Below are 17,609 nucleotides of genomic sequence, written 5' to 3'. Positions count from 1 at the left end.
CTTACTTCACACTGTATGACAGACTCTAGGTCCATCCACCTCAATACAAATAACTCAATTTCGTTTCTTTTTATGGCCGAGTAATATTCCATTGTATATATGTGCCACATCTTCTTTTTCCATTCATCTCTCGATGGACACTTAGGTTGCTTCCATGTCCTGACTATTGTAAATAGAGCCGCAGTGAACATTGTGGTACATGACTCTTTGAATTATGGTTTTCTCAGGGTATATGCCCAGTAGTGGGATTGCTGGGTTGTATGGTAGTTCTATTTTTAGTTTTTTAAGGAACCTCCATACTGTTCTCCATAGTATCAATTTTCATTCCCACCAACAGTGCAAGAGGGTTGCCTTTTCTCCACACCCTCTCCAGCATTTACTGTTTGTAGATTTTTTGATGATGGCCATTCTGACTGCTGTGAGGTGGTACCTCATTGTAGTTTTGGTTTGCATTTCTCTAATGATTAGTGATGTTGAGCATCCTTTCATGTGTTTGTTGGCAGTCTGTGTATCTTCTTTGGAGAAATGTCTATTTAGGTCTTCTGCCCATTTTTGGATTGGGTTGTTTGTATTTTTGATATTGAGCTGCATGAGCTGCTTGTAAATTTTGGAGATTAATCCTTTGTCAGTTGCTTCATTTGCAAATATTTTCTCGCATTCTGAGGGTTGTCTTTTCATCTTGTTTATGTTTTCCTTTGCTGTGCAAAAGCATTTAAGTTTCATTAAGTCCCATTTGTTTATTTTTATTTCCATTTCTCTAGGAAATGGGTCAAAAAGGATCTTGCTGTGATTTATGTTATAGAGTGTTCTGCCTCTAAGAGTTTTGTAGTGTCTGTCCTTACATTTAGCTCTTTAATCCATTTTGAGTTTATTTTTGTGTATGGTGTTAGAGAGTGTTCTAATTTCATTCTTTTACATGTAGCTGTCCAGTTTTCCCAGCACCACTTATTGAAGAGACTGTCTCTCTTATTGAAGAGGCTGTCTTCAATAAGAGATTTATTGAAGGACTGTCTATCCTTGCCTCCTTTGTCATAGATAAGTTGACCATAGGTGCGTGGGTTTATCTCTGGGCTTTCTATCCTGTTCCATTGATCTATATTTCTGTTTTTTGCCAGTACCATATTGTCTTGATTACTGTAGCTTTTGTAGTATAGTCTGAAGTCAGGGAGTCTGATTCCTCCAGCTACGTTTTTTTCCCTCAAGACTGCTTTGGCTATTTGGAGTCTTTTGTGTCTCCATACAGATTTTAAGATTTTTTTGTTCTAGTTTTGTGGAAAATGTCATTGGTAGTTTCACAGGGATTGCATTGAATCTGTAGATTGCTTTGGGTAGTATAGTCATTTTCACAATGTTAATTATTCCAATCCAAGAACATGGTATATCTCTCCATCTGTTTATATCACCTTTAATTTCTCTCATCAGCATCTTATAGTTTTCTGCATACAGGTCTTCTGTCTCCTTATGTAGGTTTATAGCTAGGTATTTTATTCTTTTTGTTGCAGTGGTAAATGGGAGTGTTTCCTTAACTTCTCTTTCAGATTTTTCATTGTTAGTGTATAGGAATGCAAGAGATTTCTGTGCATTAATTTTGTATCCTGTTAGTTTACCGAATTCATTGATTAGCTCTAGTAGTTTTCTGGTAGCATATTTAGGATTCTCTATGTATAGTATCATGTCATCTGCAAACAGTAACAGCATTACTTCTTCTTTTCCGATTTGGATTCCTTTTATTTCCTTTTCTTGTCTGATTGCTGTGGCTAAAACTTCCAAAACTATGTTGAATAACAGTGGTGAGAGTGGACACCCTTGTCTTGTTCCCGATCTTAGAGGAAATGGTTTCAGTTTTTCACCTTTGAGAACGATGTTGGCTGTGGGTTTGTCATATATGGCCTTTATTATGTTGAGGTAAGTTCCCTCTATGCCTACGTTCTGGAGGGTTTTTATCATAAATGGATGTTGAATTTTGTCAAAAGTTTTTTCTGCATCTACTGAGATGATCATATGGTTTTTCTCCTTCAGTTTGTTAATATGGTGTATCACATTGATTGATTTGGGTATATTGAAGAATCCTTGCATTCCTGGAATAAACCCCACTTGATCATGGTGTGTGATCCTTTTAATGTGCTGCTGGATTCTGTTTGCTAGTATTTTTTTTTTTTTTTTTTTTTTGGCGGTACGCAGGCCTCTCACTGTTGTGGCCTCTCCCGTTGCGGAGCACAGGCTCCGGACGTGCAGGCTCAGCAGCCATGGCTCACGGGCCCAGCCGCTCCGTGGCATGTGGGATCTTCCCGGACCGGGGCACGAACCTGTGTCCCCTGCATTGGCAGGCGGACTCTCAACCACTGCGCCACCAGGAAGCCCTGTTTGCTAGTATTTTGTTGAGGATTTTTGCATCTATGTTCATCAGTGATATTGGCCTGTAGTTTTCGTTTTTTGTGACATCTTTGTCTGGTTTTAGTATCAGGGTGATGGTGGCCTCGTAGAATGAGTTTGGGAGTGTTCCTCCCTCTGCTGTATTTTGGAAGAGTTTGAGAAGGGTAGGTGTTAGCTCTTCTCTAAATGTTTGATAGAATTCGCCTGTGAAGCCATCTGGTCCTGGGCTTTTGTTTGTTGGAAGATTTTAAATCACAGTATCAATTTCAGTGTTTGTGATTGGTCTGTTTATATTTTCTGTTTCTTCCTGGTTCAGTCTTGGAAGGTTGTGCTTTTCTATGAGTTTGTCCATTTCTTCCAGGTTGTCCATTTTATTGGCATAGAGTTGCTTGTAGTAATCTCCCATGATCCTTTATATTTCTGCAGTGTCAGTTGTTACTTCTCCTTTTTCATTTCTAATTCTATTGATTTGAGTCTTTTCCCCGTTTTTGTTGATGAGTCTGGCTAATGGTTTATCAATTTTGTTTATCTTCTCAAAGAACCAGCGTTTAGTTTTATTGATCTTTGCTATTGTTTCCTTCATTTCTTTTTCATTTATTTCTGATCTGATCTTTATGATTTCTTTCCTTCTGCTAACTTTGGAGGTTTTTTGTTGTTCTTTCTCTAATTGCTTTAGGTGTAAGGTTAGGTTGTTTATTTGAGATGTTTCTTGTTTCTTTAGGTAGGATTGTATTGCTATAAACGTCCCTCTTAGAATTGCTTTCGCTGTATCCCATAGGTTTTGCTTCGGCGTGTTTTCATTATCACTTGTTTCTAGGTATTTCTTGACTTCCTCTTTGATTTTTTCGGTGATCTCTTGGTTATTTAGTAGTTTATTGTTTAGCCTCCATGTATTTGCATTTTTTACAGATTTTTTCCTGTAATTGATATCTAGTCTCATAGCATTGTGATCAGAGAAGATGCTTAATACAATTTCAGTTTTCTTAAATTTCCAAGCTTTATTTGTGACCCAAGTTGTGATCTATTCTGGAGAACTTTCCATGCGCACTTGAGAAGAAAGTGTATTCTTCCGCTTTCGGGTGGAATGTCCTATAAATATCAATTAAGTCTATCTGGTCTATTGTGTCATTTAAAGCTTGTGTTTCCTTATTTATTTTCTGTCTGGATGATCTGTCTATTGGTGTAAGTGGGGTGTTAAAGTCCCCCGCTATTATTGTGTTACTGTCGATTTCCCCTTTTATGGCTGTTAGCACTTGCCTTATGGATTGAGGTGCTCCTATTTTGGGTGCATAAATATTTATAATTGTTATGTTTTCTTCTTGGCTTGATCCCTTGATCATTATGTAGTGTCCTTCCTTATTTCTTGCCACAGTCTTTATTATAAAGTCTATTTTATCTGACATGAGTATTGCTACTCCAGCATTCTTGTGATTTCCATTTGCATGGAATATCTTTTTCCATCCCCTCACTTTCAGTCTGTATGTGTCCCTAGGTCTGAAGTGGGTCCCTTGTAGACAGCACATATATGAGCCTTGTTTTTGTATCTATTCAGCCAGTCTCTGTCTTTTGGTTGGAGCATTTAATCCATTTAATTTAAAGTTAGTTACCGATATGTATGTTCCTTAATTTCCTTAAGTGTTTTGGGTTTGTTATTGTAGGTCTTTTCCTTCTCTTGTGTTTCCTGCTTACAGAAATTCCTTTAGCATTTGTTATAAAGCTTGTTTGGTGGTGCTGAATTCTCTTAGCTTTTGCTTGTCTGTAAAGGTTTTAATTTCCCCATCGAATCTGAATGAGATCCTTGGTGGGTAGAGTAATCATGGTGGTAGGTTTTTCCCTTTCATCACTTTAAATATGTCCTTTCATTATTGATTGTTCCACATGTAGAACATATTTCATTTATTGTGTTCTTCATCATTGTTTGTTTGCTCTTTAGTTCTTCTACGTCCTTCTTAAAGGTTTCTTGTATTTTCTCCATTCTGTTTCCAAGATTTTGGATCACTTTACTATCATTACTCTGAATTCTTTTTCAGGTAGACTGCCTGTTTCCTCTTCATTTGTTTGGTCTGGTGGGGTTTTACCTTGCTCCTTCATCTACCGTGTGTTTCTCTGTCTTCTCATTTTGCTTAACTTAGTGTGTTTGGGGTCTCCTTTTAGCAGGCTGCGGGTTCGTAGTTCCCGTTGTTTTTGGTGTCTGCCCCCAGTGGCTAAGGTTGGTTCAGTGGGTTGTGTAGGCTTCTTGGTGGAGGGGACTGGTGCCTGTGTTCTGGTGGATCAGGCTGGATCTTGTCTTTCTGGTGGACAGGACTGCGTCCGCTGGTTTGTTTTGGGGTGTCTGTGACCTTATTATGATTTTAGGCAACCTCTCTGCTAATGGGTAGGGTTGTGTTCCTGTCTTGCTAGCTGTTTGGCATAGGGTGTCCAGCACTGTAGCTTGCTGGTCGTTCAGTGGAGCTGGGTCTTAGCGTTGAGATCAAGATCTCTGGGAGAGCTTTCGCCATTTGATATTACGTGGAGCCGGGAGGTCTCTGGTAGACCGGTGTCCTGAACTCGGCTCTCCCACCTCAGAGACAGAGACCTGACACCCGGCCAGGGCACCAAGACCCTGTCAGCCACATGGCTCAGAAGAAAAGGGAGTAAAAAAGAAAGAAAGAAAAAAATAAAGTTATTAAAAAAAAAATTATTAAAAATGAAAAAGTAATAAAAATAAAAGAAAGAAAGAAGAGAGCAACCAAACCAGAAAACAAATCCATCAATCATAACAATTGTTAAAAACTATACTACAAAATCCCCCAACCAACCAACCAAACAAAAAAACCAGACAGACAGACCCCTAGGACAAATGTTAAAAGCAAAGCTCTACAGACAAAATCACATAAAGTCCACTGCCTCAATTTTGGGATGAATCATTGTCTATTCAGGTATTCCAGAGGTGCAGGGTACATCAAGTTGATTGTGGAGATTTAATCTGCTGCTCCTGAGGCTACTGGGAGAAATTTCCCTTTCTTTTTGTTCGCCCAGCTCCTGGGGTTCAGCTTTGGATTTGACCCCGCCTCTGCGTGTAGGTCGCCTGAGGGCGTCTGTTCTTTGTGGAGGCAGAGGCTGGCATGACGTTGCAACAGCCTGAGGCACGCCGTGTGTTCTCCCCAGGAAGTTGTCCCTGGATCACGGTACGCTGGCAGTGGCGGGCTGCACAGTCTCCCGGCAGGGGAGGTGTGGATAGTGACCTGTGCTTGCACACAGGCTTCTTGGTGGCGGCAGCAGCAACCGCAGCGTCTCACGCCTGTCTCTGGGGTGCGCGCTGATAGCCGTAGCTCGCGCCTGTCTCTGGAGCTCATTTAGGCAGTGCTCTGAATCCCCTCTCCTCGCGCACCCTGAAACAATGGTCTCTTGCCTCTTCGGCAGGTCCAGACTTTTTCCCGGACTCCCTCCCGGCTAGCTGTGGCGCAGTAGCCCCCTTCAGGCTGTGTTCACGCAGGCAACCCCAGTCCTCTCCCTGGGATCTGAACTCTGAAGCCAGAGCCTCAGCTCCCAGCCCCCGCCCTCCCTGGTGGGTGAGCAGACAAGCCTCTTGGGCTGGTGAGTGCTGGTCGGCACTGATCCTCTGTGCGGGAATCTCTCCGCTTTGCCCTCTGCACCCCTGTTGCTGCGCTGTCCTCCGTGGCTCCAAAGCTTGCCCCCAACCCCGTCTCCACCGGTGAAGGGGCTTCCTAGTGTGTGGAAACCTTTCCTCCTTCACAGCTCCCTCCCAGTGGTGCAGGTCCCGTCCCTATTCTTTTGTCTCTGTTTTGTCTTTTTCCCTACCCAGGTACGTGGGGAGTTTCTGCCTTTTGGGAAGTCTGAGCTCTTCTGCCAGCGTTCAGTAGGTGTTCTGGAGGAGTTGTTCCACACGTAGATGTATTTCTGATGTGTTTGTGGGGAGGAAGGTGATCTCCACATCTTACTCCTCCGCCATCTTGAATGTCTCCCCAGAGCCTTGATTTTTGCATTGAGTGCTTTCAGGAGCATTTACACGGATCTTAGGGGAAAAGAGTGTCATATCATTTTCTTCATGCTTCTAAGTCTGTTTCTCCCAGTTGAGTCAGTAAGTATTGAAGGCCATGCAGTATCCATTCGTCCACTGAAGTTGTCATCTAATAGATTCCAGAAATAAGATAAGAAGAGCTGCTGTTCATTGAACTTGTTCCGTGCTGGCCCTATATCCCTCTATGAGGTGGGGGCTGTATCTCCCCAACTTTACAGATGAGGTCATTGGCTTGCCCAGAGTCACACCTCAGATTTTTTGCCAGTTCTTGGGGTTAAAAACGTATTTGAGCGAGGACGTGCCAGTCCAGAAAGAGAGACGGACTGAAGACAGGAACAAAAGGACGGAAATGTCCCTTATAGGATGTTGTTTCTCCCAGGGTGACCTGTGGCCCATTCACGGCTCACAGAGTTCCCTGATTGGATGGGACCAATATCCAAGTCCTTCCTTGGTTTCTTTAATGAGCAAACTGTAGGCAGTTACACACATTATTATTTATAAGTACAACTAAGGGCCATTAATATGAACCTTTTCAGTGAGCTATTAAGGTTTCCGAAGTCTGGTACTCGTAAACAAAAGTTAGCATTTTGCTAGCACTACTGAAGAATCCTTCAGAAGTACTCAGTATCCTTATAAAGTCAGCTGCCCTGCTATACTTAGCACTATCTCAAGGCTCCTGTTCTCACACTCTTGTTTGGAATTCCCCTCATTTGGGGGAAGGATGCTTTGCTCTCTCTCATAAGTGTTATCTTGACTTGGTTGTAGCTGTCAGTTGCTTATATTTTATAATTAATATATTGTAGAAGGATTATTAGATATTTTGTTGATAGTTCTTGTATAACTGCTTTGTTTTTACGATCTTCATTATTTTTGCCCAATTCTTTGTTATTGTTGAGTTCTTTTCCACTAGAAATTAGAAATGGGTGTGGTAGATGAGCTTGGGAGCTGTTTGTCCCAAGTGAACTGTGGTCAAAACTGGTCGTGAGCCAAATCTGCTGAGTTATAACAAAATGAGAGGATGGACTCCGGGTTTCTGCCTTTTAAGCCTGTCAGCCAAGGCTGCAAATAAAAACACGACGCTGTTAGAGAAGTTATGAAGCGAGTGGAGAGAGGCAGACATTTTCTCCCCAGTCACCCGCTAGGGATGATTAAATGGAATTAAGAAATAGGAAAAGAAAAACTTCATTGTAGGCCAAGTATTGATTTCTCCAGAGTTCAAGGGAAAGCATCCAAGCTGCTTACAGCTCACTTCCTAACTTTATTTCCCTGTCATCAAAGGCTGTTCTCCTAAATATCTGGGGAATGATCTCCACAGTCTGAGGTATTCAGTGGGGGAATACCTCAGGTTGGGGGAGAGCGGTGCCTCGGGGTGACAGAGGCTCCTTTTACTCCACATCACGAGTACGCAAAGGCAGTACTCCCCTCGTGAGTTGTAGATGCACCTCTGTATTCTTGTGCATGTCTAGCAGAGAACTATTTGAACACACGCATTTCCACCCCAGGACAAATACTAATTCTCGAGAAATATTAAAACAAAAGAGAAGTGACATTTAAAATTCCCTTATATCTCGACTCCTTCTGCATAATAATCTGGTCCATTATTATCTGGACCTGTTTATTCCTTTTCTTTATCTCCCATCAAAGAAAGGGGGACCATGACTGAGCCATACGCTTTTTAACAGTTGACCTCTTAGCTTCACAGAGATCTGATCTGAGCTTTAAAGTTACTAAAATTACTCTGTAGGAGCTGGTTCAGTTCTTGGACAAGACACCATCCTCCCTCTGAGTCTGTGGGTAGGGTGGGTACCGACCTGATATTCACCTGGTATATGCCAGCTCATCCCTCCTGGTTATTAAAGGTTTTTATTATGATCCTGGTAGGGAGGGGGAGAGTCCATTCTTCTAGTTATATTTAGGATCTTTCTTTTCTCTTTTACTTTGTTACTGGATTTAATATTACATTGTATTAAGTCTGATAAATTTCTTGGCTTTTAGTCATTTATAAAATTTGGTGGATATAAATACTTATTGCAGACTTTAGGTTTTAGGCTTTTAGGTTTGGAAACAATGAAAATAGTGATGCCTGTCTAAGTCAGATGAGAGGAAAATCTTTTGAAAATTTTCTTTGTGGAGAAAAGTTTATATTACATTTGTGGTAATTTCTTATAAATGATCAAACCATATAAGCAGTGCTATCAACATGAAATGAGAGAGAGGAAATAAAGAAAATTTAAGCCTTGTATATTGTTTTAGCATTCTGTTTTTCTTTCCCATGTGCCCTCTTCTTTTTTTTCTTAAATTGGAGTATAGTTGATTTACAATGTTGTGTTAGTTTTTGCTGTACAGCAAAGTGAGCCAGTTATACATACATATATATCCACTCTTTTAGATTCTATTCCCATATAGGTCATTATAGAGTATTGTGCTAACCTGTGCTATACAGTAGGTTCTTATTAGTTATCTGTTTTATACATAGTAGTGTGTATATGCCAATCCCAATCTCCCAATTTATTCCTCCCCCTGCTTTCCCCCCAGTAACCACAAGTTTGCTTTCTACATCTGTGACCGGACTTCTGTTTTGTAAATAGGTTCATTTGTACCATTTCTTTAGATTCCAATAAGCGATGTCATATGATATCTGTCTTTCTCTGACTTACTTCACTCAGTATGACAATCTCTAGGTCCATCCATGTCGCTGCAAATGGCATTATTTTGTTCTTTTTTATAGATGAGTAATATTCCACTGTGTATGTGTACCACATCTTTTTTTTTTAAAATAAATTTATTTATTTATTTTTTGGCTGCATTGGGTCCTTGTTGCTGTGCGGGGGCTTTCTCTAGTTGCGGTGAGCAGGGGCTACTCTTCATTGTGCTGTGCAGGCTTCTCACTGCAGTGGCTTCTCTTGTTGTGGAGCATGGGCTGTAGGCGGGTGGGCTTCAGTAGTTGTGGCACGCGGGCCTAGTATTTGTGGCTCGCGGGGTCTAGAGCACAGGCTCAGTAGTTGTGGCGCGTGGGCTTAGTTGCTCCATGGCATGTGGAATCTTCCTGGACCAGGGCTCGAACCCGTGTCCCCTGCATTGGCAGGCGGGTTCTTAACCACTGCACCCACCAGGGAAGTCCCTGTGCCACATTTTCTTTATTCATTCCTCTGTTGATGGACATTTAGGTTGCTTCCATGTCTTGGCTATTGTAAATAGTGCTGCTATGAACATTGGGGTGCATATATCCTTTCGAATTATGGTTTTCTCCAGATATATGTGCAGGAGAGGGATTGCTGGATCATATGGTAGCTCTGTTTTTAGTGTAGAGTGTAGGAGGGATCCCAACGATGTAGCAGGGTTCCTTTCCTCCACACCCTCTCTAGCATTTATTGTTTGTAGATGATGGCCATTCTGACCGGTGTGAGGTGATACCTCATTGTAGTTTTGATTTGCATTTCTCTAATAATTAGTGACCATATGCCCTCTTCTTGAACAGAGTTTTTCATTATTTTTATGGAATCTTTTACCCTGCAGAGAGGAGAACAAAACTGTACAGGGTGCTGCTCTTTGTGTTAAGAATAATGAAAGTGGCATCACCCAGATTTTACTCTGGAGATGACTTGAAAGGTGGACTCATTGGAACCCAATGAAATAACGAAAATATAAATTTAAAAAACTACAACAAAAATAGTAACAGTCTGAGTAAACAATAAAAAATACCATCGATGGACCAGCATTCTTGAGGAATGTCTGAGAAGTAGTTAGTAGATAGGGACAGATCTACTGAGAGAAATACCTTGCAGAAACCGTTGTCCGGAAAATGTGCAGAAGATTCCTGCAAAGTTAAGGGTGGGAGGCTTGAAGCAGCTTCAAAGGATAGAAGGAGCAGGGGATGTGGGGGGGGGGGTTCATCAGATCCGACTCCCTCATCCTCACTGATGTGTGACACGGAGGGGACAGCAGTGTTGCTTTCTCACTGAGGCAGTGATGTGGGCACTAGAGCCAGGGAGACAGGGCTGAACCTGAGATGTCCACTGCATCCCTTGACGCAGAAGAGAAGCTGCCTCACAGACCTCCCGGCAGTGTGTCCTGTCTCTGCCAGAGCTGCCAAAGGCAGGCCACCTTAAGCACTACTGTGGGGAAACAGACGTTCTCTAATAGAAATATAAATAGACTTTAAAAATCACACAACAAGTGGAAAAAGCCAGTATTAAGAGAATACCACATTCAACAAACAGAGGAACTAATCTCCAAGAAAAAGGAAAAACTTTGGATTAACATGGTTTTCAGAAAGATGCAAGAGAATATTCTACTAATAAAAAAGCATACTAGACACTTTACAGATTTAAAATGTACTCATTGGAGTAAAAGAATGGCTGAATTGACAAATTGAAAAACAAATTAGTAATCTGGAGAAGTAAGCTAAAGACTCACAAAAGAAAGGGATGAAAAGAAAGAGAAGTTAGGAACTCTCGAAAGAAATCAAAGATGACACATATAGATGGAGAGATATACCATGTTCTTGGATTGGAAGAATCAACATTGTGAAAATGACTATATTACCCAAAGCAATCTACAGATTCAATGCAATTCCTATCAAATTATCAATGGCATTTTTTACAGGACTAGAACAAAAAATCTTAAACTTTGTATGGAGACACAAAAGACCCTGAATAGCCAAAGCAGTCTTGAGGGAAAAAAACGTAGCTGGAGGAATCAGACTCCCTGACTTCAGACTATACTACAAAGCTACAGTAATCAAGACAATATGGTACTGGCAAAAAACAGAAATATAGATCAATGGAACAGGATAGAAAGCCCAGAGATAAACCCATGCACCTATGGTCAACTAATCTATGACAAAGGAGGTAAGGATATACAATGGAGAAAAGACAGTCTCTTCAATAAGTGGTGCTGGGAAAACTGGACAGCTACATGTAAAAGTGTGAAATTAGGACACTCTCTAACACCATACACAAAAATAAACTCAAAATGGATTAGAGACCTAAATGTAAGACTGGACACTATAAAACTCTTAGAGGAAAACATAGGAAGAACACTCTTTGACATAGATCACAGCAAGATCTTTTTTGTTCCACCTCCTAGAGAAATGGAAATAAAAACTAAAATAAGCAGATGGGACCTAATGAAACTTAAAAGCTTTTACAAAGCAAGGAAAACGACAAACAAGACAAAAAGACAGCCCGCAGAGTGGGAGAAAATATTTGCCAACGAATCAGCCGACAAAGGATTAATCTCCAAAATATATAAACAGCTAATAAAGCTCAATACTAAAAAAACAAACAACTGAATCCAAAAATGGGCAGAAGACCTAAATAGACATTTCTCCAAAGAAGACTTACAGATGGCCAAGAAGCACATGAAAAGCTGCTCAACATCACTAATTATTAGAGAAATGAAAATCAAAACTACAAACTACAAAACTACAAAACTACAACTCACACCAGTTAGAATGGGCATCATCAGAAAATCTACAAACAACAAATGCCAGTGAGGGTGTGGAGAAAAGGGAACCCGCTTGCACTGTTGGTGGGAATGTAAATTGATACAGCCACTATGGAGAACAGTATGGAGGTTCCTTAAGAAACTACAAATAGGGCTTCCCTGGTGGCACAGTGGTTGAGAATCTGCCTGCAAATGCAGGGGACACGGGTTCGAGCCCTGGTCTGGGAAGATCCCACATGCTGCGGAGCAACTAGGCCCGTGAGCCACAACTACTGAGCCTGCACGTCTGGAGCCTGTGCCCCGCAACAAGAGAGGCCGCAACAGTGAAAGGCCTGTGCACCGCGATGAAGAGTGGCCCCTGCTTGCTGTACCTAGAGAAAGCCCTCACACGAAACAAAGACCCAACGAAGCCAAAAATAAATAAATAAATAAATAATCCTTCCCTCTACTTAAAAAAGTAAATAAATAAATAAACTAAAAATAGAATTACCGCATGACCCAGCAATCCCACTACTGGGCATATACCCAGGGAAAACCATAATTCAAAAAGAGTCATGTACCCCAATGCTCATTGCAGCACTATTTACAATAGCCAGGTCATGGAAGCAACCTAAATGCCTATCGACAGACAAATGGATAAAGAAGATATGGTATATATATATACAGTGGAATATTACTCAGCTATAAAAAGTGAAATTGGGTCATTTGTAGAGACGTGGATGGATCTAGAGACTGTCGTACAGAGTGAAGTAAGTCAGAAAGAGAAAAACAAATATCGTATATTAACACATATAAGTGGAACCTAGAAAAATGGTACCGATCAACCAGTTTGCAGGGCAGAAATAGAGACACAGGTGTAGAGAACAAACGTATGGACACCGAGGGGGGAAAGTGGTGGGGGCGGGGGTGGGGGCGGGTGGTGGTGGTGGGATGAATTGGGAGATAGGGATCGACATATATACACTAATATGTATAAAGTAGATAAGTACTAAGAACCTGCTGTATAAAAAAAATAAAATAAAATTCAAAAATTCAAAAAAAAAAAAATGTCCAAGAGGGGGCTGGACTTTTGGCAGGGATGTGGTGGTGCTGGCAAAGAAGGAAAATGAAGATGTATTAATGTCATTTCTTGTGTAAGAGGAGGTAAGAAAACCAATGAACCAGAGATGCTGATAGAAAAATATGAGTTTAAACATGTATGTATGTATGTATATTTACATATACATGTATGTGTATATACATATAAATACACAAATATATGCATATAGTTAGTTAGCTAGAGTTAGAGTTGCCCTTATAAAATGTACAACTTTCAAACTAATTGGAAGGGCGGAAGAGTCTGTGAGCTGGCGGGGCAAAGAAAACTCAATCATACTGAAAAGGCAGAAAAAAACCCCAAAGTATTTAAATTTAAAAACACACACACAAACCATAAAACAAAGATGATAGGAGTAAATCTAAACATATGAGTAAAGAGTACTTTGAATGGATTAAGGTTCTCTCAAAAAATACTGATTTCCAGATTGGGTAAAAAAGAAAAGGAATACAGCTGCATGCTGTTTACCAGGAGTTAAAGGTACAGCTAAAAAGAGAGAGATAGACACTTGGAAAGGTGGAAAATACAAGCACAGAAAAAGATAAGCCAGGAAAAGTTTAATGTAAATATATAGATGGAAAACATTATCAGACAAAATAGCATTTAGGGTAAAATCTTGAATTGGCACAGAGACTTTTCGTATGCTAAAGGGTTAAATCCCTAAGAAGATCTGAGTTACAAACATTAAGGCATCTAATAAAATAGATTTGAGACATATAAAGGAAAAACTAATGATATACAAAGATCAACTGACAAATCCATATTCACGCTGGGGAGCTCGATACTAGTCTCTTTTTTTTTTTTTTTTTTTTGCGGTAGGCGGGCCTCTGTCACTGTTGTGGTCTCTCCCGTTGCGGAGCACAGGCTCCGGACGCGCAGGCCCAGCGGCCATGGTTCACGGGCCCAGCCGCTCCGCGGCATGTGGGATCCTTCTGGACCAGGGCACGAACCCGCGTCCCCTGTATTGGCAGGCGGACTCTTAACCACTGCACCACCAGGGAAGCCCCCGATACTAGTCTCTTTTATAGAAATCAACTCAGCAAGACAAATACAATGAAGGACACAGAGAAGTTGAGTTTTAACTAATAAGATAAAATGGTAAAATTGTCCTTGTATTTAAGGACCGCCAAATGGGCATTGTTATACTGTTGATGGAAGCGTAAGTTGGTAAGGTCTTTTTGAAAGGCAATACTTAGCAACTTCTAGTAACTTTTCCTAAGTAAATACTGCATTTGTACCCAAAGATGTTGTCCGAAAAAAGGAGTTCATTGCTCTGTGGTTTGATAGCAAACGTTTGAAAGCTAAACTAAATGCCCATCACAGGGGAATGATTGAATAAATTGCCGTACACCTATGCTATGGAATAGTGGTTAGCCGTTAAAAAAAACAATGAAATAGATCTGTATGGGTTATTATGGGGAAAGAGTCAAGATAGGTAATTAAGTGAAAAATATAAGATGCAGGACAATATAAACAATTTGGTGCCTTGCCTTAAAAGTTTCAAGAGGAGATTAACACATACATGGATAAACATGAGCATTTGTCTTCAAGGTTATACAAAGAACTGTTGTCAATGATTGTCCTTAGGAAGAGGGATGGGGATTTGGGATGAGGGGGAGGGGGGAGGCTTTTACTTGTTGTTTCTGTATCTTTCTGTACTCTTCAAATATTCTGACTATATGGATGGAGTACTTTTAAGCTGTAGATGTACCTAAACTAGTCTATTTTATGGTATTTACTTCTACCTTATTTTTGTTGTCAAATTAATTTTGCTAGTAGTCCATCCTTTGTGTCCTTTTCAAGCAACAAGAGACATTTTATTTTATTTTTAAATGTATTTATTTTATTCATTTATTTTTGGTTGTGTTGGGTCTTCGTTGCTGTGCGCAGGCCTTCTCTCGTTGCAGTGAGCGGGGGCCACTCTTCGTTGCGGTGCGCGTGCTTCTCACTGCAGTGGCCTCTCTTGTTGCATAGCACCGGCTCTAGATGTGTGGGCTTCAGTAGTTGTGGCATGCGGGCTCAGTAGTTATGGCTCGTGGGCTCAGTAGTTGTAGCTTGCGGGCTCTAGAGCACAGGCTCAGTAGTTGTGGTGCATGGGCTTTGTTGTTCTGCGGCATGTGGGATCTTCCAGGAGCAGAGATAGAACTGGTGTCCCCTGCATTGGCAGGCGGATTCTTAACCACTGCACCACCAGGGAAGTCCCTCAGACAACATTTTAAATACCAAAAATTAAATAGGTCATGAAGGTTAATAAATATATGAACATGGAATGTATTACAAATAGGAGATCTGATCATAAAATAAGGATTACGTTTTTCACAAACCACACAGCCACACTTACAAATCAGCCTCATTACTTTATAATCTTTTTTATCTCTAAAACCATAATCCACTGAGCAGTGTCCTCCCAGGTTCCCAAGGCACCTTGTTCCAAGGCTGCCACCAGCAGTGGCACAAAATGGGAGGACACATGGCAGTCTGGAGTGTGTGTGTGTATGTGTGAACACGTTGCCCAGGGTGCGTTCTGTAGATGGCTTAGTTTGTGTGCTGTTTCTTATCTGAATTTTCTTGGTTCCATAGTAATACTGAATTAAGTGTCGACTGTCATGCTTAAATTTTTTTTTAACATCTTTATTGGAGTATAATTGCTTTACAATGTTGTGTTAGTTTCTGTTGTATAACAGAGTGAATCGGCTATATGTATACATACATCCCCATATCCCCACCCTCTTGCATCTCCCTCCCACCCTCTCTATCCCACCCATCTCTATCCCACCCCTCTAGGTGGTCACAAAGCACTGAGCTGATCTCCCTGTGCTACGCAGCTGCTTCCCACTAGCTATCTGTTTTATATTTGGTAGTGTATATATGTCAGTGCTACTCTCTCACTTCGTCCCAGCTTACCCTTCCCCGCCTCCCCGTGTCCTCAAGTCCATGCTATGTCTCATGCTTCAATTTTTAAAGGCTATTTTCATGCTTAATAGAATCCTCCTGAACAGTTTCTGTGGTTGGGGACAGTGATGGCTGCTGTGCACTGGTGTGCCAGGCACCAGGCTGAGCACTAGATAAATAACCACCCAGAGGGAAGCAGTGCCTCTCAGTTACCTAGGAAACTTCAGTCTGGTCTTGGTTGCTTTTCTGATGGTTACAGAGTTGACTTTTAGTGAATCTTAATGTTGGAATATTTGAACTGTCACGAAAGATTTCTAAACTAGCAAGCTGCTAAGAAATATTTAGAAAGGTATCTGGTAGAATGTAGCTCCACTGTGATTCTTAGCTTTTTGGTTGAAAAAGGAGTATGACATCTCCAAAGCTATTCTCAAGTAAATGCTTACCTCATACTTGAGAAAAGTATTCACCTGTAAACCTGTCTTCTTAAGAATTTTCCTCTTCTTGCAGGGTAACACCATCCTCTGAAAATCCTAATGGTGCTACTTCTAGTGTCAGCCAAGGAAAACCTTCTCTAAGACGAATTAAAGGGAGGCTACACAGAAGCAAAAGCCTTGATAGCATCGATTTCTGTGAACTCACTGTAAGTGGATTGTTTAACGCTTTTCTTCCTTTTCAAAGAATATGAAAAATTTGATTTTTAAATATTTTCATAAAAATGCAACAGGCTTATTTTGTGGTAAGCATTTTTCGGTAAAAACTGGTTTATCCAACAGGTTACCGACCAGCATAACTTTCTTAACCGATATCCATAAATACATTTATGATAAGCGGTTCATAATGATGATTCTGGTTCAAAGACCAAAATAAACAAATGTTTCCTGAACTCTACAACAAAAATTGAATTAAGGGGCTTCCCTGGTGGCACAGTGGTTGAGAGTCCGCCTTCCGATGCAGGGGACACGGGTTCATGCCTCGGTCCGGGAAGATCCCACATGCCACGGAGCGGCTGGGCCTGTGAGCCACGGCCACTGAGCCTGCGCGTCCGGAGCCTGTGCTCCGCAACAGGAGAGGCCACAACGGTGAGAGGCCCGCGTACTGTAAAAAAAAAAAAAAAAAAAAAATTGAATTAAGTTCAGTGGATAATGTAAATTTCTCAGAAAATCACAAATCCACATATCAATGTAAGTACAGACCTAAGTATTTGATGAACCCCAAACACCCAACTTCCTTGTAGTTCCAGAAAATAGAGGTGCTCTCATTATTAGGACAGATCCCAGTTCAGTTAATGATGGGGTTTTCTTCTCATTCTAAGTGATTAACATTAGTGACCTTTTTTTCCCCAGGCCTAGTGACAGGTTTTCACTTGGGTATATGGTAAATTCATGCATGTTTTTAGAGGAGCACTGGCCCTTTCAGGCCCCACTGTCCTTTCCTATTAATTGTGTTGTCCTGGAAGAGCTACTGCAATGCCATAAAGGAAACACTAGAATTTTCCTAGCTATAAGAAGGTCTTATTCACATGTATGTGTTGTAGCATTCATTGGCAAATTAATGGATGTTCGGGATGCTTAGACTAGATGTGTTCGTTTCTCCCTTGAGCGCTGAAGAATTCAGAATTATAAAAGTACCATTGACCATTATTGTTTCAAAAGGTGGTAACAGTGTGAAAGTAAAGCCTATCTTTTTTGAAGATATGACCGCTGCATCTTTTTTTTTTTTTTTTTTTTGCGGTATGCGGGCCTCTCACTGCTGTGGCCTCTCCCGTTGTGGAGCACAGCC

General features: G+C 41.0%; 1 protein-coding gene across 12 annotated transcripts in view; it reads left to right on the top strand.

The window, feature by feature from the left end:
- TJP1 (tight junction protein 1) overlaps nt 1–17,609 on the top strand; it is a 343,543-nt gene that overhangs the window by 93,258 nt on the left and 232,676 nt on the right. For 11 of the 12 annotated variants that reach the window (XM_073799877.1, XM_073799875.1, XM_073799874.1 and 8 more), the window contains one exon: nt 16,338–16,470. In XM_073799877.1, the coding sequence (XP_073655978.1) occupies nt 16,338–16,470 (133 nt within the window). Of the gene's footprint in view, nt 1–16,337; nt 16,471–17,609 lie in introns of those variants that run through there. The other variant, XM_073799881.1, reaches the window with a different exon arrangement.

Source organism: Tursiops truncatus, chromosome 2 (assembly GCF_011762595.2).
Source record: "Tursiops truncatus isolate mTurTru1 chromosome 2, mTurTru1.mat.Y, whole genome shotgun sequence".
Taxonomy (NCBI): domain Eukaryota; kingdom Metazoa; phylum Chordata; class Mammalia; order Artiodactyla; family Delphinidae; genus Tursiops; species Tursiops truncatus.
The sequence above is the reverse complement of the archived record's forward strand: the minus strand, read 5'-3'. Positions and strand labels throughout refer to the sequence as shown.